The sequence below is a fragment of the Phaenicophaeus curvirostris genome, chromosome 9 (genome assembly GCF_032191515.1).
Source record: "Phaenicophaeus curvirostris isolate KB17595 chromosome 9, BPBGC_Pcur_1.0, whole genome shotgun sequence".
In the NCBI taxonomy this organism is placed as follows: domain Eukaryota; kingdom Metazoa; phylum Chordata; class Aves; order Cuculiformes; family Cuculidae; genus Phaenicophaeus; species Phaenicophaeus curvirostris.
The window spans coordinates 18309331-18335479 of record NC_091400.1 but is presented as its reverse complement, the minus strand read 5'-3'; the positions used below and the strand labels follow the sequence as shown (position 1 = coordinate 18335479).

Below are 26149 nucleotides of genomic sequence, written 5' to 3'. Positions count from 1 at the left end.
AACAGCTCTTAGAAACCACTTGTGTATATTCTCTTACTGTAGTTCCTTCTTTGCCTTCTTTTAAAATCTAGAAATATATTAATATTACATTTTAAGAAAACAAAAATCACTGAACTCCTACTGTTATTCTTTGGGAAGTCTTAAAGCAACTACTTTTACTATGAAAATAATTTGCCCTATTAAAGTTTTACTTGAAAAAGACTAAGCAAAACCTGAACCAGAACTGTGGATTTAGTTCAGTATCTTGACACATAAACAGAAGCTTTTACCTAAGAATTCTAGGTAACTCCTATTAAGATAAACCAGAACATCATCTTTGACTTTACAGAGATCTAGATAGGGCTCCAGCAGAGAAAGTCAGCCTACAAATGCAAAGGCCTTGTATGCTGACTTTTTGTGGGGCTTTATTTCCACTCCAGTCGTACTGAGACTTTGGTTAAATGAGTGCTCGAAGCTGGACAGTGATTCAGTGACACAGATTGGTCAAGCAAATTAACAGCAGACACCCAGAGACCCCAGGCTTTGGGCAACTCTGTCTAACGCCCTGCAAACAGATTTTAAAGCTGTCTCTCTTTTCATTGAGGCTGACTGAATAAAAAGCAAGTCTCAAATTCAAAAGCACAGACAAAATTGTTCTTTAACCTTGTAATGCATCACATCAGGACTAAAACCAGGCAGGTATTTTTCAACTCATCCACTTAATGCAATATTTACCTCCTAGACTGCGATCTCAGCATCTGTTTTGAAAATGTCAGATTCTTGTTTTTTTCACACATGACACAGCACTAAAGAAGGAAAATCAGTTTCAGCTGTATTGTCTAAGCATCTTTTTTTCATTAACAGCTTACATTTTAACCAATACAGCAACAAACCCTTTGCCAACAGTTTTGAATGAAAGTTACATCAGGATATACTTGCAGGTGTGTTGATGGTCTGAAAAAAACCCCAAAAAAGCAAAACAAACCCCCAAAATAGAGCACTGAAACCATTACACATTGAAAATGAACACTGTACATGTCCACTACTCCCCATACACAAGTCACAAATGCAATATCCTTTGAAAAAAATTGTTTCTCTAAGGAAACACAGTTTATGTTATGTTAGTGTTACATTTAGTTAAATAATGTGGGCATGTGTTGGAAATCACAGGTTGGAATTTTTAAAATTTTTGTTTGTTTTCTTTTATAAGACAAGAGAAGTTTATGTTCCAGAAGAATAGATGGGGTAAAGAATGAAGAAATGTTTCAAAAATTACATATTGTTTCAAGTTTCATTCTCATTTGACATACATATTACAAAATAAAGATTTTTAAAAGTGCTACATGCTTTGTAAGTCTCATCACAATATGTAAAGGAAAATTTAACACCCGCTGCCTAAAACAAAATGTTAGTGGCAGTGTTAGCGGCAGATTAGACTCCAGCTCTCTCATTTCCCTCAATGTGATAACCTCCTTCATCATGCTTAAAGAACAAATGATTCCCAGTCTACACATATTCCACAATCAAAGTCATCTTCTAAAGTAACAGACTCCATGAAGTCGATGACCGTTTACTAGTGGCTTGCTTGATACCAAACCCAAGGCTCATTCCACTGAGTACGCTGTGGCTCTTTGATCAGCCAGTACGAGAGACAAAAAGTTGAGAGATGGCATTGACAGATTTTGCCAAAGGGGTTTAAAAACTTCCAACAAAAAAACAAATGTAGAAAAATTCATCCGCCAGCCCTCAGCTGTTAGCCGATTTTAAAAAGGTAGAGCAGTTTGCAGTAAACAATGACATTTTAAATCTTCAAGGACATACAGAAACACCCCTCCAACCCAACAATCAAACGTGAAGGATTTCTGCAGCACAGTCTTCTGGCTCTGTGTAATGTGAAGAGTTTGTGTCTGAATGGTGAACCCCAAGCACTTCTTTACTTTCAAAGTTTGGCTCCATTAGTGCAGGTTTTTCAAAAATATTCTTTTTGCTAGTTTCCGGACAGTTTTGTACATATATTACTCGGTTATAAGCTTTAAGTCTCTTCCACAGCTGTATGTACACTTTGCATTGTACGTACATGAACAGAAGTCCTCCAGTGAAACCAATAGCCACAACTACCAGCTTAGTCCAAAATGGCCACTCTAAAATCCCTGCCAGAAAGAAAATTAAAAAAGGAAAAAAAAAAAGGGCTGGGTCAGCATTGGCTAGACTACATAGGTTATTTCAAAAACATTAATTAAAGAAACTGTTACAGAGCATGGTCCATGCAAAGTATTCTTATTTTGACATTTTTCTTATTTGACCTTCTCCCCCTGCCTTCAAGACAAACAGATGCAGACTTCTACTTCATATTATCACATTTATTTTCACCCACCAGAGGAAAACCAGAACAATTAATCCTCTGTGTTTGAGCCCTTGTGCAGAATAATCACTAACAGAGTTGAGGCAACAGCCAGTAATAAGTTTATGATCTCTTACACCTGTCTTTAAATGAAAATTGGATCAGATTATGAAAGGGATTCTGTGGTATGGTTTCCTCTTCATAGCTGAATACTCAACTTAGTGACCCAATAAATCTCTTCTACTCTGTGATCACACAGTACCTGCAGTCACAGTCTTAAAACTCACAATGGAACAACTGTTACCATCTACCATGACATGTTCATTAGGCAGACCAGACAATTTTATTTGCACCAGACCCAGTAACTTGTAGTTGAAGTAGATCACCTCGTCTGCTACAGAACTGCAAGTGTTGGAGATGCTGAAGCATTCTGGCAAGCTTACCCATCGTATTGAAAATTGCCACCGTTACTTTCCCTGAGCTTGTTTAGCTTGAACTTTTAGACAATGAATCTTTATCAACTACTTCTAAATGACAGACTACTCATTTTATACATCTGCTTACATAGGTCCTGTATCCACACTGTTTCTCTCTTCTTTAAAGACAAGTGACATCAAAAGATGGACATGAAACCATGTTCAATCACACACTACTAGGTTTCTCAGAGAATAAAATCATGCCCTCCCAAGTATTCAAAATTTTTACCAAGATACAGGACAGTGTTCTTTTGGAAATATATAGGAGCGTGGGAGGAATGAAAATACTTCAGTCTGAAAATACAAAGCGCACTGCAGTGTGACTACTGATGAAATTGCACCCATGATTAATACCTGAACCTCTGATTCACACGTGAGCTATCTGATGCCATTTGTAGGCAGTGTTAGCATACGCTTGCCCCTGTGCAAACACGAATGTATACCCCCACACACTATCTGCATCCCTCAGCTCCCTACACCAAACCCTAGATTTAAAATCCAAATTAAGGGAGTAAAGGCAGCATTGTAACAAGTACTAAATATTCACACTAATCCTCATATTCATATTCATGTAATATATTTATTGGCTAAAACAACCCGGAGACAATAAATCTTTGAAAGTATATGCTTTTCATCATCACGTTGAAACCTTATACTGAAAAGCCAACAATTTTCAGCATACAAAGAAAAGATGGGGTTGGATGGAAGAGAAACAAAAAAAAACTCATTTAAAGCAGCTTCTTGAATGAAGTCATGAACTGTCAAAATATGACCCAAATTACAAACAGCAAAACTGTTCAGTCTGAAGTGTGATTCTGCTCTGAAGACACTGTAAAGTTCTATGGATTTGCAGTTTTGCTAATGCTCAGCTACCTTCCCAGATGATGTTCCTCAATCACTAGCAGAACATTATCCAGCTGCGTGTCTAGTTGGTATGTAGTGCTCTATGAGCAAGGGCAGCTGGTCTTCTAATGGTTCCCTGCTTTGGTAGATACCCCATCTCTTCTATGCCCACCTTCAGAGACAGTTCAGCTGCCCGAGGAACAGTTCTGTGACAGCTGCAAATTTGCAGCCCAGCATACCCAGGTAAAGAAATTTGGTAAATTTACAGGTGTCATATTAATGAAAACCTACTATTCACAGAGTTTAGGCACCCCTGCTTGGGGTGGTGGCCACTTTGCAGTGCACCTCATCTAGTCCTAAGAACCAACCTGAATTTCTTCTGCTTCAGGCACAACCACACATAAAAATTTCTCCAGTGTAATATAGCTCTCACAGGAAACTCGTGTTAACCCTCCTCACAGACAACTGAATAGAAGGAAAACCCTGCTGATTTACCTCAAAGATTTGAATTAGGTTATTTTTACTTCTTCTCTTTTTAAAAACCGTTCTGGTTTTGCCCAGTTAAAAGGCAGCCGTAGCAGTAAACAAATGCTGATGCCCTTATCTGCTCAGTAAGCGTTCCAATTCAAAACTAAATTAACTAAGGCAGTGCAATTTTGTGTCTGGCTACAGTGGATTAGCTCTCCTATCTGTGCATTTCACAAGTGCAAATTAAATTGACTTGAAATAGGCTTCAAAAGCACCCACAGATGAATTTACATTGATTCAACTAAATCATTTTAGAACTGTGGTTTTAATCCAACCCAACTTCAGACTAAAGCTGACTAGGTCTAAGTATAAGCATTACCTGCACACTCACACTCCCCATGCTCTCTGCATTCACAATAAATAATTATTCCAAAAGAATAAGTGTGAAGATAAGCAAAAGTAACATACCTGTAGTCTGTCCCTGTTTAATCTCCTCAGCGGTCCTGTCTATCAGGACATAGAGAGACCACACAACACAGGTGATGGCAATGATATGGAATGTTACAGAGCACATGATCTTCCTCCTCTCGCTGGCTGTCATCTGCAACTTCTCCCACTGGCAAGAAACCCAGAAGCAGAGCAAGAGATTAGATGTTTATTATAGTAGCTAGAGAGTATAAAAAGAGAACACTGATAATAAGAAAAACCAGGCAGGAGACCAGTTTCCTCCTAACATGGATTTTAAAAGTCAGATAGCATTATTGCTCTGATCACAGTATGCATGCATTGGCTGGTAGCCCACTCTGCTGTGACAGGAGCCAGCCAGAGAGGACCTCTGGTGCTCAGCTCTGAACTGGAGCCTCAGCACAATGCTATCCCTGCTTATCGACACAGAGGCAACTCCGACACAGAGGGACCCTAACAAGGCTTTGCGCAGCACAAGCAAGACAGCTCCTTTGTGTGTTCCTCACTTAACAGCGGGTACCCCCAGCCACCGCTCAGCATTGTGAGTGGCAAAGGGCACCCTTGTTCAGGCAGGCATCCAATATAACACTGCAATAAAAATGGTATGTGATTCAATTGTCCAATGCATGCAAGATATCTCACCCTGAGCTCCATTGAGTCCCTCGGTGCACAGTCAAGGCTGTTCAACTCTCAGCTCAAGGATGTTTAGGTCTCACCTCCTACCTCTGGGGGCTTCACTCAATTTTCATGTATATTTAACACTACTTTTGAAGCAACGCCCATATTTAATTTTCAGTGTTTCACTGAAATACATGTGCCCTAAGAATATATAATAGAACTGAGATGACAGTTTTTGTAACTGAAAGGATGCAGCAAATTAAATCCCCAGACTTGGTCCTATCAATAATGTTTATACAGCTCAAATAGAAACCACAAACTCATGTTGCTGCCATTTAGGAAAGATACAAATAAACTAGACAATTACTACAGTTGTTTCCAATATGTAAGAAATTATTAAAAAGCAGTCTTTCTTTTTTTAACCCTTAAAACATTATTTTTTGGCCATTTCCAAATGTATGTAATGAAATTACTGCACGTGGTTTAAGTATTTCTCAGCCTATCTGCTTGGAACAGAGCATTAAAATATATTTTTCTCACAGTTTCACAAAATATATGTCAGGGCACATAAGCTCCTCATATATGTGTATGTGTTTCTGTGGGGGGTGTGGGAGGTGTCCTAGAATAATTTGTAGAAAAAAGAGGACTTTGAAAGAGTGGAATAATGTGGAAGACAGTGAGGATGACCTGATCAGAATGACTGACATAATCCATTATGTTGGAATTATTATTTCCACTGCTACAAATATAAGAATGGTTGAATCATGAAACAAAGTCTTTGTGATCCCCCGCATCTTGCCAAACAATTAATCTCTTTAGCCAGTCTAAGCCACATCTCCAGTTCCATGGGCATCCAAATCTCATCATGGCACAAGAATTACAGACTTCCAGCAATGACATACTAGATTTACGTCATGCTAGAAATCTATATTCTTTCAAGCCTCTCAGAAAAAGACTGAACAAAACATTCACTTCAGTAAATTCATTCTTATTCTGTTTGCATCTCTGTTCCTACCTTCTGGCATCTGGTCTCTTTCCCCTACATGACCTCCTCAGATATAAGTAATGATGCTCAGGGAATAATTCCTGAAGGTGCCTAACAACTTTTTCCCACACACTCCAGACAGAACGAGCAAAAAAAAAAAGCAGTCAACCGCCAACTACAGTGACTCCTTTTACCTGGACTCTCTAGAGTAATTTCTTTAATGCTCTATGGCTGGGCTACACAAAGCATTGTCTGTGTAGATAACACAGCCCATGGCAGACAACACTGCAGCTCAGAGGTACTACACTGTGTCAAGGGGCTACCAAGGAAATATGTGTACTTCTTAGAAGGCAATGATTTGCTACAGTGATAAGCAAAGGTCATCCTATCAACTGGACATGCTAAGCTATACAGTTTGCAGACGTATATCTCCATAAAAGACAGAGAGGTGCTTGAAATCTGCTCTATTTTCTGCTAGGAGTCACTTTTAGGAATTGGACAACTTCTCATTACAGCTTTCAGATGGCTGCAGTCCAAACTTCCCACTCTCCATGATTTAGGCTCATCATAATTGAATTTAATGTTTCTCATTTATTCTAGTTAAGAGCAAGGTTACTGCCATTAATCTCTTCCACTTTGGTAGATGTGGCAACATTTGTCTTTGCTAAGAATACCACTGACTTCCACCCCCAAATCCTGATGGTAAGGACCAGTAGAAACTGAAAGCCTGCAGGATGTAGGAGAACAAAAAGGATACAAGCACAAAATTGACCTTATAACATAAGTAGCGTTAAGTACCCGTATATTAAATCACCAGATTTATAAATGGTACTTTTCTACAAAACAAAAACACAGGTTCTAGCAACTTGAAGTTCTAAAACCTAGTTATTCATACTCTAAAAAAAGGTAAAAACAAAACCACATTTATAAGTGAACCTTACTTAAACTAAAATGTGTTTGCTTCTTTAAAAGGGAAAAAAGCTGCAAATTTTAACCAAATTACATTCAGAAAGCATGATTTAAATTAAGTTTAACCTGAAATCCTCATATCTCAAGAGAACTTAAAAGCCATGCCATTTCAGAGCAGCAAACTAAAGCAGGTAAGAGTATAAAAAAACCCATTTTTTAAAAAAAATGTGGATAGTTGCAGAGCAAATACCTTTCTGCATCAGTTTTAAAATGTAACTGTAAAGAAAAATACCAGGTTGCTGCATGCATATATGTAAGCGTGTGTGTGTATGCATGTACATTCACACACAGAGAGCTGCCAGGTTATGATAGCTAACCCTCAAGAGCTAGATTCCACTGCTGTCGAATTTGCCAGGCTGAGTGTTAATGTAAGTTCTTTTGAACCTACACAGAACTGACCAGACCTAAGGAGCCCCAAAACATGACAAATATGCAGGGGCTGCTGCAGGCTCACAGGCCAGGCCAGCCTCTTTTCAGAGTGGACCTGTGTTTAACAAAGCATTTCCTTGGGGAAGCAGGTCTTGTGCCTACCTTTCGCAAAGGCTTCAGTTTTGTCTCCATGATGAACTCATACTTGCACAGTTCACAGCATCGTGTATCTGAGCTTTTGATCCATTGCTGCAGGCAGGCTTGGTGCACAAAATGAAGACTTCCCGTACAGTGACAGGGGGTAATCAAAGGGCTCTCATCATCTCCTTCACAGTGACATATCCTGAATCAGAAGCAAAATTGCTCATTAGGAGGAGGAGAAGAAGAAAGTGTATGGGTAAGGCATGTCATATCTGTGATCACACACAGTTGGCCATTGAGCATCCCGAGACATAAATATCAATGTGTTCCATAAAGGAGCTAAAACTAAAGGACTCCATTGCTGCGCAAGCACATACACAGGCACAAAATAATTGAGCACAGACACTGCTAACTAGACAGCTGCTTTATAACAGATGAGGCAGACACACAAAGTCTGACAGAAATGCAGTATCCAAAAGAAAAAAAACAGGATAAGAAATAACAATGCTTCATCTAGAACAATAGCACTTATCTGAAAATAGCATTTAAACAGATCAGACATCACTTCCCAAGACAAAATATGCACAGAGAGGTACAGCTACTCATGGATTACGATCTGAAACAGAAGATAACACAAAATTCCCAAGCCAATGGTGAAACAGCCCATCCTAGCATCCTGAAGAGTTAATTTAGACAGTCTGGATTTTGCACAAGAGAAGTGATTATTTCTGGTGCCAATTGCTAAGAGACAGATCCATATCGCAAGGCTACAACACTGAATCTCCCCCAAATACACCTACTCTAAATGGACTAATGGTTTTGTTTTCCAATTCTTACTTTGCAAGAGCTGCTAAGCAAGCTTCAGCTCTACAAAATACCCCACCTCCCTCTAACCTAACTCATGTGCAGACAGCAAGGACACATGATATAGTTTTACTACCAGGTGTTGGAATTTGATTTCCAGCTTCAATTTATACACAACCCTTGGGTTGCATCAAACGTCACTAAGTCCTTCTAACCATATGGAAGAGATCATGAATTGAAAGGGAGATGGTAAGGAGCTCAGGAAATGAATAAGTTACTAAGCATATGTGAAATGCTCCCTGGCATGTTGCCATTCCTGTCTATTACTGAAATCTCTTACTGATGTGTAGCATCTTGCCTCTTGCTACCTTGCTGATAGCTGGCAAGTGCAAATGAAGGAGTGGGTGGATTACAAGACTGTCTTGCTGATGACAAGCCATTACGGAACTAGATTGAGGGGGGAAATCAAATAATACTGGCAAGTAGTAACAAAGTGAGCTTCAGAAAACAATGTTAGGAAGTAGAAAGGTTAGGATAGTAAAATGCTAGGTTAAAGGACACGACATTTGCTCCTGTACTTGCTGACTCCTGCTCCTCACCCACATTTTGGGGCTGGATTGGGGCAGACCTGCAGACAAGTCACTGTGAAGACAGACCAGAGCTGGCTGTTCCTACCACCTGTGCACATGACTAATCCTTTGTAGTTGGAATAAGGACATCCATCCGTTTTGAACTTCACACTAAGGACATCACACAGGCCCATCACCAACACCCAATGCTCAGATCCCGCTTTTGGCTACAGCATCCAGAAAGCCCCTTAAAATAAGAGTGTGGTAGATACCGATTATGAGTGAAAAAATAAACCCAACAAACTCAAGCCTTAGGCTATAATCAACCTGATCTCTGAAGCAATGTTCGAACAGCCTCTTTCCTCCTGACTTCCCACCCTCTGACCCAAACCAGCAGTGACTCTCAGGACAACACATTGCTCATTAAAAGCTATGTACAGCTTGGTCTTTAACATGCATAGCTGATGATAATCCCAGTTTGGGCACTGATAAACTAAAAACGCTATCTCAGAACCCCAAATTGGAAACAAACTGCAAAATAATTTAGATGATTCCAAAGGAAATTCTTTTCCTTAGTAGCCTTGTTAAGTGCATTGGAGGGATGCAGGACAGCAGAGATGGCTGCATGCTTCAAATCACACATATTAAAGCAAGATGGCAGGGTGAAAGAAAAGACAGAAATAGTACAAAGGTAGAGGAAAGCAGAATGGTTACCACCGCACATGGGAGGGCTCGAAGGTAGGTGGCTCTCTGGTAAACAAACCTGCAGGTATCCCCCGATGTAGACACAGGGGAGAGAGGGGGGAATTTTTCTGAGAGGGGGGAAGGGCAGTCAAGGTCACTGTCCTTCTCAACTGAACAGAGCGGCGCCCGCTGCTCTTTTGTTTTTAGTTTCACTGAGGTGCTGTCCTCAAAGACGTCATCGTCTCCCATATCATCAGAGCAGAAGTCTGTGCTTTCCACCAGCACGCTAGAGGATTTCTCAGCTTGGAAGTGACTGGAATAGCTCTCCAACTCATGGAACTTGTGCAGGCTGCTGGTGCTGGAGGTGTGGGAGAAGGAAAAAAGATAACGCAACAGTTTTTTGCTCCTTGAGGTGTCATGGTCCACTTTGTCTTCCAGCAAGGGGATGTGTACAGTGCTGTGGTTCTCTGCTCCTCCTGATGCACTTGAGTAGTTGGAAAGGGAAGGGATACAGGAGTGCTTAGAATTGCTAAACGAAAGAGGCCTGAGATTGATTGGTTTCCTTTCTTTAAGATGAAATTTGTTAATCCTTAAACATTGCTCTTGAGTCAGGGTCAATTTGCCTTCTGAGCGTGTTCGTTCCACATAGTCAAATAACTCACTGGTGCCCTGTGCCTTCTGGTCCACGTCATTGAGGGACTTGGAGAATTTCAGAGTGCGAGTAGGCTTTGCATTCTTAGCAGACCTGAGTGCCTGGCCCCGATCCTGCCCACGGGAGTTTCTCTTTGCTGCATGTAACGTGTCCTGACAGATTACTGTCACAGTGACCCCTTGTGTCAGAGGGCTCTGGCAGTGCGGATTTTTCAAGACAACAGCAGACTGCACTGGACTGTGATGACAACACTCAGAAAACACTGCACTGGAACTGCATGCAGAACAGTGGAATAAAAGCACAGAAAGTAAAAAAAATTACATAAGAGAACACACATAATTAAAGGTGAAGAAATGAGAATTATGGCTAGTGTGGGAATGGCAAACATAGCGGGGGCCAAACAGTCAGTGGGATTCAACAAAGCAGTGTTAGACAGCAGTCAAGTCAAACAAATGGAGTGCTACAAATGGAGCCCCACATCACTTACTTCCCCATACATGTGCTTTTTCAATTTTTTTCTTAATTTGCACCTTGCATGAGCCTCATTGTAGTCATGCAAACAACACACTTTACCTGCAAATGTCCTGATTGGATGGTGTAACAGAAGTCCGAGAGAAGCTATGAGGGGCAGAGACAGAGGTTGGACTTCCAGCCTGCAGTGAAATGAAAACAAATAGGCAAACAAAAAGCAAGTCACAAGTTGGAAGAGTTTCCTATGCACAACAATTGCCTTCAGGGTTAAACACAGCCTATGGAATCACAGAATAACCAGGTTGGAAGAGACCCACCGGATCATCGAGTCCAACCGTTCCCACCAAACACTAAACCATATCCCTCAGCACCTCGTCCACCCATGCCTTAAACACCTCCAGGGAAGGTGACTCAACTACCTCCCTGGGCAGCCTGTTCCAGTGCCCAATGACCCTTTCTGTAAAGAATTTTTTCCTAACGTCTAGCCTAAACCTCCCCTGGCGGAGCTTGAGGCCATTCCCTCTTGTCCTGTCCCCTGTCACTTGGGAGAAGAGGCCAGCTCCCTCCTCTCTACAACGTCCTTTCAGGTAGTTGTAGAGAGCAATGAGGTCTCCCCTCAGCCTCCTCTTCTCCAGGCTAAACAACCCCAGCTCTCTCAGCCACTCCTCATAAGACCTGTTCTCCAGCCCTTTCACCAGCTTTGTTGCTCTTCTCTGGACTCTCTCCAGAGCCTCAACATCCTTCTTATGGTGAGGGGCCCAGAACTGAACACAGGATTCGAGGAGCGGTCTCACCAGTGCCGAGTACAGAGGGAGGATAACCTCCCTGGACCTGCTGGTCACACCGTTTCTGATACAAGCCAAGATGCCATTGGCCTTCTTGGCCACCTGGCCACACTGCTGGCTCATATTCAGTCGGCTGTCAACCAACACACCCAGGTCCCTCTCCTCCAGGCAGCTTTCTAGACAGACTTCTCCTAGTCTGTAGCACTGCATAGGGTTGTTGTGCCCCAAGTGCAGGACCCGGCATTTGGCCTTGTTAAACCTCATGCCATTGGACTCTGCCCAGCGGTCCAGCCTGTTCAGATCCCTTTGCAGAGCCTCCCGACCCTCCAGCAGATCCACACTTCCTCCCAGCTTAGTGTCGTCTGCAAACTTGCTAAGGGTGCACTCGATGCCTTCATCCAGGTCATTGATGAAGACATTGAACAGGGCTGGACCCAGCACTGAGCCCTGGGGAACCCCACTTGTCACTGGCCTCCAGCTGGATTTCACACCATTTACCACCACTCTCTGGGCCCGGCCATCCAACCAGTTTTCCACCCAGGAGAGTGTGCGCCTGTCCAGGCCAGAGGCTGACAGTTTCTCAAGCAGAGTGCTGTGAGAAACTGTGTCAAAGGCGTTGCTTAAGTCCAGGAAGACCACATCCACAGCCTTTCCCTCATCCAGCAGCCGAGTCACTTTGTCATAGAAGGCGATCAGGTTAGTCTGGCAAGACCTGCCTTTTGTGAACCCATGTTGACTGGGCCTGATGACCCGGTTCTCTTCCATGTGCTTCATGACAGCACTCAAGATCACCTGCTCCATGACTTTCCCTGGCACTGAGGTCAGACTGACAGGCCTGTAGTTTCCTGGGTCCTCCCTGCGGCCCTTCTTGTAGATGGGCACAACATCAGCCAGCCTCCAGTCCAGTGGGACTTTCCCAGTCTTCCAGGACTGTTGGAAGATGATGGAAAGGGGTTTGGCCAGCACATCCGCCAGCTCCTTCAGTACCCTAGGGTGAATCCCGTCCGGCCCCATAGACTTGTAGCTGTCCAGTCGGGCTAGCAAGGCACTGACCACCTCCTCTTGGATCATGGGAGCCTCATTATGCTCCTCTAGCTCCTGGGTTTGTACACAGATGGAACGACCCTCCTTACGACTAAAGACTGAGGCAAAGAAGGCATTAAGTACCTCAGCCTTTTCCTCATCCCCTGTTACTGTTGTTCCTTCTGTGTCCAATAGGGACTGTATGGTCTCCCTAGTCCGCCTTTTATTATTTATATATTTGTAGAAACATTTTTTGTTATCTTTCACTGACTTGGCCAATCCAATTTCTAGCTGAGCCTTAGCCCTTCTGATTTTTTCCCTACACAATCTCACTTCCCTCCTGTAGTCCACCCAAGAGGCCTGTCCCTTCTTCCAGAGCCCATAAACATTTCTCTTCTTCTTGATATCACTCAAGATCTCTCTATTCAACCAAGCTGGCTTTCTCCCCTGCCGGCTTTTTTTCCGGACCACGGGGATGGCTTTCTCCTGAGCTGCTAGGACCACCCTTTTGAAGAGCTCCCAGCCCTCCTGGGCTCCCTTGCCCTTGAGTACTGTCTCCCATGAGACTTCACCAACTAGCCTGCTGAAGAGATCAAAGTCTGCCCTCTGGAGATTTAATGTTACCGTCTTGCTAACCACCCTCTTCACTTCACCTAGAACAGAAAATTTTATAATCTCATGGTCGCTTAGTCCTAGGCGTCCACCTACCGCCACATCCCCTACAAGGCCTTCTCTGTTCACCAACAGGAGGTCCAGGAGGGCGCCCTCCCTGGTTGGTTCATTCACCAACTGTGCAAGGAAGTTGTCTCCCACGCACTCCAGGAACCTCCTAGACTGCTTCCTTTCTGCTGTGTTGTACAGCCAGCAGATATCAGGCAGATTGAAGTCTCCCACCAGAACGAGAGGCATTGATCTAGAGATTGACCGCAGCTGTTTATAGAAGAGCTCATCTACTGCTTCTCCTTGGTTGGGAGGTCTGTAACAGACTCCCATCACAAAATCTACCTTCTGGTGGGCTCCTCTGATTTTGACCCACAGGCACTCAACCTCCTGATCGCCACAATCCATCTCAATGGAGTCCAAGTCCTCCCTTACAAAGAGGGCTACCCCACCTCCTCTCCTACCCTTCCTGTCCCGCCTGAAAAGCTTATACCCCACCATAGCCATACTCCAGTTATATGAGTCGTCCCACCACATTTCCGTGATGGCAACGACATCATAGGCTCCTTGCCCTACGACAGCTTCCAGTTCTTCCTTCTTATTCCCCATGCTGCGTGCATTGGTGTAAATGCACTTCAGCTGAGCTGCCGAGCCTTCAGCCCTCCTAGAGGGAACAGGGTTTGTTCCCAACTGCCTGGTAACTGGAGTAGTTGACACCAGAGTGCCTGCATCTCCCTTAGCACCCCGAGGTGTGTTCTCCCCCACTTTTTGTGCGGTGAGGTACTGGTGGTCCTCGCCCGCGCACCCTCTCCCAATCACCAATTCCCCACATCCAGGCTCGTTCCTGTCTAGCCTGGGCTCAATCCCCTCCCCCTTCACATCTAGTTTAAAGCTCGATTTATGAGCTTGGCTAGGTTTCTGGCAAGGGCTTTAGCCCCCCTAGGAGACCCATGTGCCCCGCCCTTAGCGAGAAAGCCTGGGGGTGCGTGAGCCCCCCCATGATCAAAAAAGCCAAAGCCCCTCTCCTCGCACCAGGCTCGGAGCCAGGTATTAATCGAATTCTTCATCCTGGCTTCCCCCTCCTCTCTATTTAGCATTGGGATGGAGCAGAATACTACTTGTGCCCCAGAGCCTTCCATCATTCTCCCAATGGCCCTGAAGCCATTCTTGATGGCTTTGGCCTTTTTGTTTGTTAGGTTGTCATTACCAGTTTGGACTACTATCAGAGGATAGTAGTCTGTCTCGTGGACAGTTTTCTAGCTACCTCCTTCCCTGATGCACCCGGTAAGCAGCAGACCTCTCTGTGGAGCGGGTCCGGTCTGCAAATGGGTCCCTCTGTTCCTTTTAGGAGGGAGTCCCCTACAACAATCACCCTCCTCTTCTTCTTGATGGAGGATGTTTTTATCTTTTTCTGAGAATGGTGCAGCCTAGGGAAGGATTCTAGGCTGTGGGAGCCACCATCCTCATCCTCAGGGCTGGATTCCACCTGCAGCACCTGGTACTTGTTCGCCAGGGGGATCCGGGGCTTTGCTGTCTGGGTGAGGGGAGCAGGTTTCCTTCCTCTGGCAGGAACTTGCTGCCACTCCCCATCTCTTGTTACCCCAACCCTGCAGTTTGCAGGTGGATGATGTTCGGACACCCCAGCCCCAGCAGGCTGCTGAGTTAGTGAGAGGGCCCTGCTCCACTGGTCAATCTCCCTCTCACACTCCCTGATGGTCCTCAGTCTCTTCACCTCCTCTCTTAGCTCCTTCACCATGAGAAGGAGTTCCCCCACTCGAGCGCAGCTTTCACAAGTGGGGCCAGGACCAGAGGCACGAGCCGGTGTGGGAGAGGGGCACTGCCTGCAGCCCAGGGTCTGGGTAGCTGCATGCACCTACTGTGGTTCTGTCTGAGTGGCAGCATCCACCCTGCCTGCTGCAGCACACGGAGCAGCTTTAACCTTCTGCCGGGTGGCCACCATGGTCTTCGGTGTCTTCTGCCTATTCCCTAGGTCTTCTCTGCGCCCTGCCTTCGCGCCCTGCCGCTCAAACTGCCCCGCACCTCTTTGCCGTGCTCCAGGTCGCGGTGCTCCCAGGGGCGCAGTTTAAATCTCCCGCGGTAGCTGCCGGGACCGCCCCCTCCCGTCAGGCACCGCGCGGGACCGGCGTGTGGGGGCTGTCAGGACCCCTGCCTGGGTTTTTTTTTTTTTCTGGGATTTTCCCGGCTCCCGGAAGCTCCCACCGCCTCAAAAAGTCCACCCCACCACAGAACTCACCGTCCTGCTGCTAGGAGTCAGATATCACTCTACATTATATATTTAAGGACTAGTTGCAAGACAGAGGCTTTACTGCTAAATGCTAAAAATGCCTCAGCCTTGGAAAAGTAGCGATCAGAACAGAAACATTTTCCCCCAAGGTCAAATACAGCCATCTCTGGAGAGAACCTGCCAGCTGTCAAACATTGCACAGAAAAATAGCTCAGGAAATGAGCAATGCTACAGTAATTAGAATAATTAGCTGGAGGTGTGTGTATAGACTAGTCTGAATTAAGCTACCACACAATAGCTAATCCTTCCACTTATAATGATGACAAGGGATTAGAGGCTTGGGTTATTTTTTCAAGACAGAACCGTCAGTAATTCAGTAACTCAGACACTACTTGGTGACTTATTTCCCATACCAGCATATGCACATTAGCACCATCTGCCAAACAAGACCATTCCCTGAAGTACTCTTTGTACTCTGTGAGACCTTTCATCTTGCTCTTATTCTGACAAGGTCTTCCACCTACTTGGAGAAAAGGTGTGGCAGCAGTCACATTTGTAAGACCCAGAAAGAGCAACTGAGAAAGAGAGTAATGGAAGAATTCAGAATTTGGCTAAACTAACTTAAAAAAAAAAAAAAAAAAGCTAAGTGTTTGGCATATTTAACACTTAACAGACAAGCCTCTAAAATCAATATGGTAGGAATAATCACTGTGTCAGAGTTGAGACTCAATAGGCTATCATTACAGGCCTTCTCAGCTGCTGCTCTGTGGGTCACCAACAGAAACTTCTGGACTCTTCCTAGAGGTTTTGAGTGAGGAGGAGACTTGAACTGATAACCTTGTAAAAAGAATCTTTAAATCTGGTTCTCCTATTTTCCACACCTGCTGGATAGGCTCTGCAACTCACACACTGCTGCAAAACACTGCTCGCATTTCAAAATTCAAGCAAAGGTTTACAGCTGTTTTGACGTGTTAAACAAAGCCTGAAACCCAAGAAGTAACAATGCAGTCAAAACCAGCTCAGCCAGCAGAGACCTGGGCCAGGCAAGTACACAAAGCCAGCAGATGAGAGACCTCAGGTCAGCATGCTGTGCCCAGCCCTGTACTTCAGCTTGGGATACCAGAGCGAGCTCAGTCATCACTGCTTCGATGATCTCTGGTCAAAATGCAACATGCATACACAGTATCTGTCTCAAGTCTCTTCAGTTCTATACCTAATTTATTTAAAAGCCCCTATGGCGTATATAAACAAGGCCACTGTAGGCTTTTCTGCTCTTACAGCCAAAGTAAGGTTCCTTGTCACACAATACACTCTTCTTTCTTTGTGAGAGAAGATGGTGTGCCAGGACACACATGCTACTTTATAAACACAGATACAACCATCATTTCCTGTGCCACAGGACCCATTTGTTACGATTTTGTTTCTCTAGCCAACAGCACCGAAAAAGAACAGTACGTCTGGCCTCAGACTGGGATGTCTCGGGTGCACGGAGCCTGAAAAAACAAGTATCCATTTACAGCTGGGTATACAAGAGTCAACGGTAAGACTCGGACACACACCTCTCAATCTGTAGCAAGAGACTGAAACTTATTTCCCATCCTACCCTGCTAGGTATAGAACAAAACCCAAAAGAATAACCTTGGGCCAGAAAGCAGGCTGAACTATGTTATGACTGTGACAAAACAAATTAAAGCCTTCAAGATCAATTATTGCCTTTGTCCTGGAAACTCCAGTTCTTTACATTTTGTACCTCTTGCACATGCTAATAAGATAGGACGCTGATGACACAGTGAGGTGTTACTTGCAAATTTGATCTCTGTTAGAAACTTAACCTCTCCTAAACATAGGTACATCCCTAATTTCAAATCCTATCTTTTAAAAACAATTTGTGCAGTAATTAGTATCATTTAAAGAAAGACTGACAAGTTAGTGGAAGACCTGAAACACTATAATCTGCTGTTATAATTATGCAAATGCAAATTAATAACACTTAAGTAATGAATTATTTAAAAAGACACATTTAGCAATCTTCTAAAAACAAAATACTGAACCAGTAAAACAGCATGTCGCATTCTGCCATGGAAACAGAGCCATATATTGTTGGAACTGAAGTCACAAATCAATTAATAAATCTGTCTCTGATTTTATGTTATGAGCAAATCACAGAAGGTAACCTGCTTATTAGGAACCCATTCTCTCTACTCCTTCACTTTCGCAATGAAGCTTTCAAAAAAGAAGCCAATGTTGTATATGATGTGACAATATAATAACAGATGACTAGATAAAATGACCTAAAATCTCCCTTCCAAATCCACGTTACTGGCTTCTTGATTCAATTACTCACACCAAGACAGTGTCAAAATCTTCCCGCTTGGGTAATCAAATCAAAAGGCTGGGATATGCAAGAAATTGTGGAATTTCATTTTCACTTCAAGCTCACTATTTTGTTTCTAGATGCCAGCATTCTTCAGGACAGTTTGCAAGAACCTCGCATTTCGAGCACACTTCCTTTTCCTCCTGTCTTCCGGCTTCAGTATGGGAGGTCCTCTGCTACTTCTTTAGACATAATGCAAATGTAACCAAAATGTGAACAGAAGTAAACATAGTTGGAAAGGCACAACAAAGTGGAGTAACAAAACAATGGAAGAAGTTATGCCCCACCCTTGGTTTAAGCTAACGTAAACCATAGCTATCACCAAAAGCCATGGTTCAATGAGCCTCCACAGTCTCTCACTCTACCCTCCTTTCACTCCATGCTTTTTGCTCATGGAACTACTTCCACAGCTGCATTGCAAATCAGATTAGAATAGCAAGGTGAGATAAAACTAACCACTTCTTTTACTGAGCTTGTTTATTGCCAGTCAGTTCCCCAGCTTCAGATGCCAGAGGAACATGAGTTGGTTACAGCAATGAGCTTCTAATGATGAGGCACAACTCTCTGACAAGAGAAAAGCACAGTAAAACGCAAACTGCAACAAAGATCCCAAGAAGTAAGATCTGTCAGTCCTAAAGGCAGGTGACACTGACCAGTCCACAAAGCTACAGCTGGGTTTACTGACTCAGACACAGCAGCTACCATGCAGAGAGATCCCACAGGAAAGACGAAAGTCTTGGGCTGGAACAGGCAAAGGAGAGCCAACATGATGCATGAATGAAACAGAGAGATGGATCCAGCTGACTCGAAGCTCTGACATTACTCCCATGCAAGGCTCAGCTTTGAAGAGGATAGGAAAATAAGCAATCAAAGCCTTCAGCACTCTGCGGCTTCTGGAACACACCATCCTTAATGTCCCAGGAGCAGCAGTTCAACCTTTGGTTAAACAGGCTATTTATGGTGGGCAGCAGCAGTAGCAGGTTTTAAAGCATTCCGTGCCACAGGGGGTTTCTGCCATGCTCATTACGTAATGGGTAGTCTAAGCCTTGGCAACTTGAATTCAACCCTTTTAACTCCAGAATAATTTGCCGAATTTCTGCAGACTTTCATGCCCTTTGCATGAAGAAGTACTACCTCCAACAACAAGCCCTAGGAGCTACAGCCAGGCTGATTGCCTAAAATAACTCATGAGTAAAGGTCAATAGTTAGTTAATTATGTATATTGACATTCCCATCTAATGCAATTCAGTGAGGTCACAGTGTGGCTTTCTGCACTGGTGTTTAGATAATCACCGTGACTCTGAAGGCAGCAACCCCTGGAAGCCTACAGATCTCTGTAGTGTTGCCACCAGGAAGATAAATATATCTTTATATATATGTATGTGTGGGTGTGCACATATACAGATGTACATATGTGTACACACACATGTACTGCCACAGCTGGTTGGTCTCATTCTGTCTCCACTTCATGAACAGTGTGACCTGTTGATGAAGGAACCCAGCCTTTCCTCATTAGTTACTTGTGACTACATGCTGCACACTAAAAAGGAAAACCCCCACCCTGCCTCAGAAAATAAAATCATCTTTGAAGTGAGCCATAGTGAACATGTCAATGGCTTGGGTATATTCCAAGGTAACCTGCTTATTTGAGATGGCATTTCTGGGTATAGTTGCTGTCATCTCACTCTGGGCTGCACTTCGGTACTAGCAATTATGCTTCATTTTAAATAACAAGGCCTGTCACATTCAAAAAACTTTATTAAATTATTCATTGAGAGTAAAAAGTTAGAAGCAACTCCAGAAGAATTCCTCCACTGACTGGAAATCTGAAGGAAGCAAAAAAAGGTTTGCCACATGAATAGGACCAGTACTGTGGCCCTACTATTTGTGCTACAAAACCACCTAGAAGTCTTGGCTAAAGACCTGGAACATATTAAACACTATATACAAAGAGTTAGAGAAAAGAAGCAAAAGTTTTAAGTCTTTTACTTAGGAAGAACTGCAGCAGAAGGAGCTTCAAAGGAATACAAATATAGCAATAGAGCAAGGAGCCAAATACACCACAACACAAATTTCAACCTAGAATTTTGATTATGGATTTGCCTTTATTTTAAACTGTGATGAACCCACTTCAAAGCCATGCTTTTCTGCTGGGCTAAAAAAAAATATTAAATAAGAGAGCAATAAAAGTCCTGAAAGGTAGCTGTATGTGCTGTCAAAAAGACTGATGCTAATAGACATCTCAAATGCCACTAGACCACTGCAGCATCTTCTATCTGCCTCCCCCCCCATAAGAAGAATGAGAGCACAGTGATGATCATCCCCACTGAGTTAACTCCAACTACCACCAGACCCTCTGAGGATTAGAGAGACAAGCCAACACCTATCATGGTTACCTGTAAGTGGAGACATCTCTCACCACTGTCCCGGAGCTGTCTTGTCCCAAGCAAAAGTGATTGAGGCCCACTACCATTACCATCCCTCTCTGCCCCAAGCAATCCATCTGCACTATGATGCTTTTTCAGCAACGAGATCACAGTGCTGCAATCTGCAATGGGTCACTAGGAGTTTTGCTTGAATCGGATTTGTCTCTCCTGGTATTAACACATCCCAATGACAAAAGTGCCAGAAGCATATTTGAAAGACAGAATCAGAGGGATGGTTATCACACCCTGTGCTTTAGAAGAACTTATTGCCAAAGAACTATTTTATCTCTCTCACACAGATCCTATTTAAATGTGCAAGGCTGCTGCTAGATATGGACATGGGAGGCACCTACCTTGCACAGTACATCTCCAGAGGCAGCAAAAGCCTCAGGCTATGCTCCCTCCCTTAGATTACACCACAGAAACCTAGACCAACCACCCCATACCTGTTCCTCTGATAGGATGTAGTACAGAGACTGATCTAGGAAAGAAAACAATGACGGAGGCCTTGTGAAAAAAGGGCACCATGAGGCAATGCAAGGCAGTCCATAGCTAACCTGGCTATTCTTCAGATAGGGAAGATACCCAGGGAATCTGACTGCTTGTGCAACCCCTTCCCCATTTATCTCCTCTCCCTTTGACAGGGGTAGCCCCAGCTCCATCTCATCCATAGTGGTGAAATTCAGTTCTGCCTGCTCTGCTGAAAAGTCCTGAGCCTGGGCTGAAGGCAGGCAGGGAGGTCTCAATTAAACCTAAGGGACACATCTATCATTTCTCTGGAGCTACTGTAGAGCAAATAAAATTGCTTGGCTCCAGCCATCCACCAAGATCCAACATATTTGCATATTTTATGCTTTCAGCAGGTGCTGTGTTCCTTGTGCACAAGGCTGAGGACTCTTGCTAAAGTGCATTTCAGCTGTAAAGTCTCCAACACTCATCTGTGGAACATATATTAAAATCAAGAGTCTTTAGCTGGGCAAAGATGCATGACTAGAATGGAGAATGCTTAAAAAAGTGGAGGAGTGTAGGGGAAGATATGAGAAAGAGGCATCTGAGAACCAGCAGGCAGCTGCTAGAAGAACTTTGATCCACACTTATAAAGTATATGACTATAATTAAAATTATATCTAGAAACTAGGAATGAAGGTGAAGTTGGCGTGCCCTTGTTCTTCCTAAAGAAATTTAAAAGAGAATTCCACCAGGAACTTTCTCTAGAGATACCAGAGCTGAAGGCACTAGAGAAAGGAGACTATCCTTTCAAAATCTTCCCTTGTGCAATTCAACCTGCCTATAGCACAGGACTAATGTTGACTAAACCTAGTGACAACTACACAGGTTCTGCAGGGACCAGCAGCATAAAAAAATATAGCCCTTTAACTTTAAAATCTTCCTCAAAATACCTTCAATAGACTGAAGGAACAAAAGTGGAAAGAAAACTCTGGTAGGTTCCACCTTCACAGGGTGTCCTCATATCTAAATGAAGTTAAGAATCCAGCCCCAGGAGAGAGGATTTATCACAGCACAGGGAGTCTATTGCACTCCTTACACACACAACTAGACCGTGTCCCAGCACGAGATTACTTGCTCTTATTGGTGGGGAAAAGATCATATCTTAATCTTCATACTATAGCATTTTTCCTGTCTTTTCCTTTCCCCAGTAGCTCAGGAGAAGGTTTTTTATTTTAAGAAACTTCTCTTTCCTTACCCCCACGCTCATGTACCTGAACAGAACATCTCCAAGCAGTGGTTCTTTTCAGTATCCATGCTCATCTGACAGACTAAAGGATAGCTGAGCTCTGAAACTGAAAAACACAGACTGCTTTTCTACGGACGAACAGTCACTGAATCCATCAAAGCTTCAGGCAACAGTGGACGTGTATATTCATATGCTTTTCTAAATCTGTTCCAAGCTGATGAACAGCCTAAATGGATTTTAAATTTCATAGCAAGCTTAGGCTACCACTTTGTGTCTGCATTGGCTGCCATTCAGCCCAAGAATAATTTAATACTTTACAGTGTGCTTCTACTCAAAAGATAAAACTGTACAGGCCTTCAGAAAAGACAAAGCACTTACATTTTTTTTTAAGGACTGCACTTTTGATTCCTTTGTTATGATCCCAGCATTAGCATTTTCAGAGTTTACCCCTTAGAGGGCCACAAAAACAAGACTACAAATAAGTGCTTTCCCATTACACTAAACTCATTCCTCCAGAACAATTAGATGACAAGAACAGCACACAGATGACCCGAAGATATTTTCATACATCACATCATCGGTTTCAGGATATATCTGATACTTTAAAGCTAAACAATACCACTAATTTGAGGATAACTGTTTACAGATCAGCTTTGTTAGTGACCTTGTTTAATTTGCTTATAAGCACGATTCCTTTATCAAAGAGCTCAGGGCATGCACTACCAACTATTGTGAAAAAATCTTTTTTATCTCAGTGACTAGCTGTGTTTTAGGGTCGATTTCATCTATATTTAGAGGATAAAGCCTCTATACACTTTAATTATTTATCCATGTGGCTTGTACGATGAAGGCACTTACACCAGTGAACAGTGGCTTTTTGGCAAAAGTGCTGGCTTAGGGTAAAGAGTCGAGATGTGGAACTGAGCTGTATATCCTTGTGCCAGTTGGAGGTGTTTCAATCGGTATCACTGTGCTTGAACAGGGCAAGTTTTGAATCAGGATGAGTCCAAGTCCCATGATTAAATCAATTCAACCTGCCTTCAGTGGTATTTCTTTTTTTTTTTTTTTTTTCCAAAACAAACATAGAAATTATTCCAGAAATTCAAATGGGTCATGTGGATTTAAAAGGACTGTTTGAAATATACACACCAAAAAAGCAAAGAAGGGCCTGGAGGAATGCCACATCCCCCATTGTGCAACAGACTGCACAAAACCTAACAGCACCAATCAAGATCCTTCTACATCTTATTCTCTGCTTCTTTCTGTCCTGCTTCTGGCCTCCATTCCTAGCCAAGTGGTCAGGTGATTGTTTTTTCTTGTCCTGGCCACATGTATCAGCATTTCTTCAGCATCTCTTAGCATCTGCCTCTTGGCAAACTGCCTTTTTGCCCCTTCTTCCCAAGGGATGGCTCCACCTGGTCCCAGCACTTGGGGTCTATGTTCAGAGAGGTCCTTCTACCTCTATCAGCTGATCTCATTTTCAGTGGCACCATCTGTCTGCCTCTCTCTTCTTGATCACTTTTAGCCCTAGGGCACTGCTTTCCTTGGTCACACTGAGTAACACAGCATCCTCTCTTGGCTAGAGGCTGAGTTCTGACTCAATCCTTTCCACTCATAGTGCACTGTGCAACTGCGAGCAGTGGGAAGATACATAGTAATAATCACAGGGAGTTCATAATGACACACCGGCACTAGAAAGGCTTTGAATCAAGTGTCAGTGCCAAGCTTTAATAGCAGATTTGCTACATTGCTATGCTGTAAGCTAGATTTGGATGGAAAAATAACAGCTGTAACAGTCATTTGCAGGAAGTGTGATCATTATTTCTGTACACATACAGATCAACATATCTGGAAATGCAGAATATAATTGATTAAAATCAACTTCGGTTAAATAGCTCCTCCTAAAACGGTGTAGTATCAACGAGCTCCAAGGATTTTGGCAAGGGCTATACAGGCAGCCAAGCATTTCCATATTTTTTCCTTTACGTGTATTCAATCTGCCTTATTTGCCAGGTGGTTATACTATTCTAAACAAAAATAAGAGACACTTTCCAATTAAATCTCAGAACTAGTAAAAATATTCCCATGTACTTAAGTTTCCACACAGCATCCCACTACTATAATCTTTACTGTTTTGTCCTACAAATTGCAACAGCCAACCTACCTACAGATTGCAAAATAAATTGTTGCAGCTTAGCACTGAACTGCCTGGTTGTGCAAGGCAGCATTCAGGTGTATGAGGCAAATCAGGGAAATGATTTCATCAGTGGAACTTTCACCTCTTGCTTCTGTTAGAAGCGGTCTTCAGTGTGGAGTAGATGCATGGAATGGACCAGACACAGAGGCTACAGAGGAGCAGTAAGAACATCAATAACTCTGGGGAGGCTCATGTTTGCAACCAAAAAGTCTCACCCATTGAACTGGCAAAGCTAACTTTTGCTCCCCTTGAGAGCTTTAGCTATGTGATGTTCCTCACAGCAAATATTCGATGTGTATACACATCAAATATTGATGTCTCACTGGCCAGTACTGCCAGGGAGAGCTTTGCCAGAGTGCAAGGTCTTTCCTGCCACATTACCTGTTCTCGATTAATTGAAAATGAACTGTGCAGCTTCATACGGGTACTCAGCTACTGCTACCAAAAGACTTGTGCTGTATTTCAGACACAGTGGGAAAACTGCAATGACACTCAATGATAAAACTACCATCTCTGCTGAACAATGCCTGAAAATCCAACTGATGAGCCCTAAGAAGTGAAGGGCCAGGGTAAGAAGGAAGAGGCACAGCACCATTTTAGAAAAGTACAGATACAAAGTTATACTCACATGGCATTTATTTCAAAACCCTTTCTGTGAATGCACATTTTCTGATGCTGAATGCAAAACACAATCCAAGATCACTCCATGATAACATCACCTTCAGCTTGGTCAATACTTTCTGCACTGGACAGCTGCCCTGCTTATTAAGATACTCAGTAATCTTGGCTTTCTGCTCCAAAGTAGAAGTTGTCTGTGCCCATATAAACTGTAAATTAAGTACAGCCACTGTTTCCACTGCTGAAGATAGGCATGAATAGCTTCCTACATCCTGAAATACCCAGAATAGAAAAAAAGGCACTTCAGATTGTCACAGCCATAATGGTTCAGTCTCTCATTAAAAGTGACTCTTACCAGCAACATCAACTGTGACAACAAAGAGTTGAGGCCTATACACCCCATGAAAAATACTGGTCAACCAAAATAGCCTTGCTTGCATAAAGGCTTTTAGCAATTGTATTTGTGTACGCAAAAAGGTGTCATACTTCCAGCTAATTAAAGATCTTATTTGTCATTCAGAAGCAGGAGTAGAGTATCTGTTGTAATAAATGGCATAACAAAGCAATTGAAGTGTGACTAGAATGGGTAGAACATCATGCTTCCCTTACAAAATCAGGGACTGTAATAGCAAACATTTTAAAATACTTACAAAGTCATGCCCACTTCATGGTACTAACAACAATTCAGTGTTGAAGTGACAATAAAATAATGTTTAAACATATATCCAATACATATTTAGGATGCACGACTATCCATATCTTACAGAGACCATTACAAAAGACAGCTTATGGGATAAAAGAACATACTTGGACGACGTTTCTGGAGCGATTCCTCCCCCTCAAGATAACATCTCAGGCATCCGTCATCTATCTTGCTCCTACCAAGCTAAGGAGGCTGACAGTGTGAAACAGAAAACCCACTGTAGCTTCCATTTTATTTGACCTGTAAAGAGAGTCTGCAAAACACCAGAGAGTTCTAATGTTTCAAGAGTGACTATCAGTGACAGAGCGGCATAAGAAGCATTTTCTACTGGTTGCATTGTCACATGTAGCACCCCAGTTCTGAACTGAAAGAAATCCCAGTATCCCCAAGTTTGTCAAAGACTGAGTTATAACAAGGAACATACCTTTGAGACGTTGCTAGAGCGGCTCACAGAATGTCCCAAAGCCTTCTCACTCTGAAAGAGGAAGAACAGGATCACTGCAGCAACAAATCACAGTTAGGAGGATATTTTAAAGCTGGTATTAGAAAACAGAGTCCACAGATAAAGTCCTAGAGCTATGGCTTTTA

The 26149-nt window shown here is 43.1% G+C and overlaps 1 protein-coding gene across 8 annotated transcripts in view; it reads right to left on the bottom strand.

Moving 5' to 3' along the window:
* Positions 1-786: 786 nt before the first annotated feature.
* The window catches only part of MARCHF8 (membrane associated ring-CH-type finger 8), an 85120-nt gene continuing 59757 nt past the window's right edge, over positions 787-26149 (bottom strand). For 3 of the 8 annotated variants that reach the window (XM_069864280.1, XM_069864279.1, XM_069864282.1), the window contains 6 exons: positions 25986-26036; positions 10937-11016; positions 9791-10636; positions 7676-7856; positions 4576-4723; positions 787-2129 (listed from right to left, as the gene is read on the bottom strand). In XM_069864280.1, the coding sequence (XP_069720381.1) occupies positions 1825-2129; positions 4576-4723; positions 7676-7856; positions 9791-10636; positions 10937-11016; positions 25986-26036 (1611 nt within the window). In that variant the 3' untranslated portion in view covers positions 787-1824. The other 5 variants (XM_069864285.1, XM_069864284.1, XM_069864281.1 and 2 more) reach the window with 4 other exon arrangements.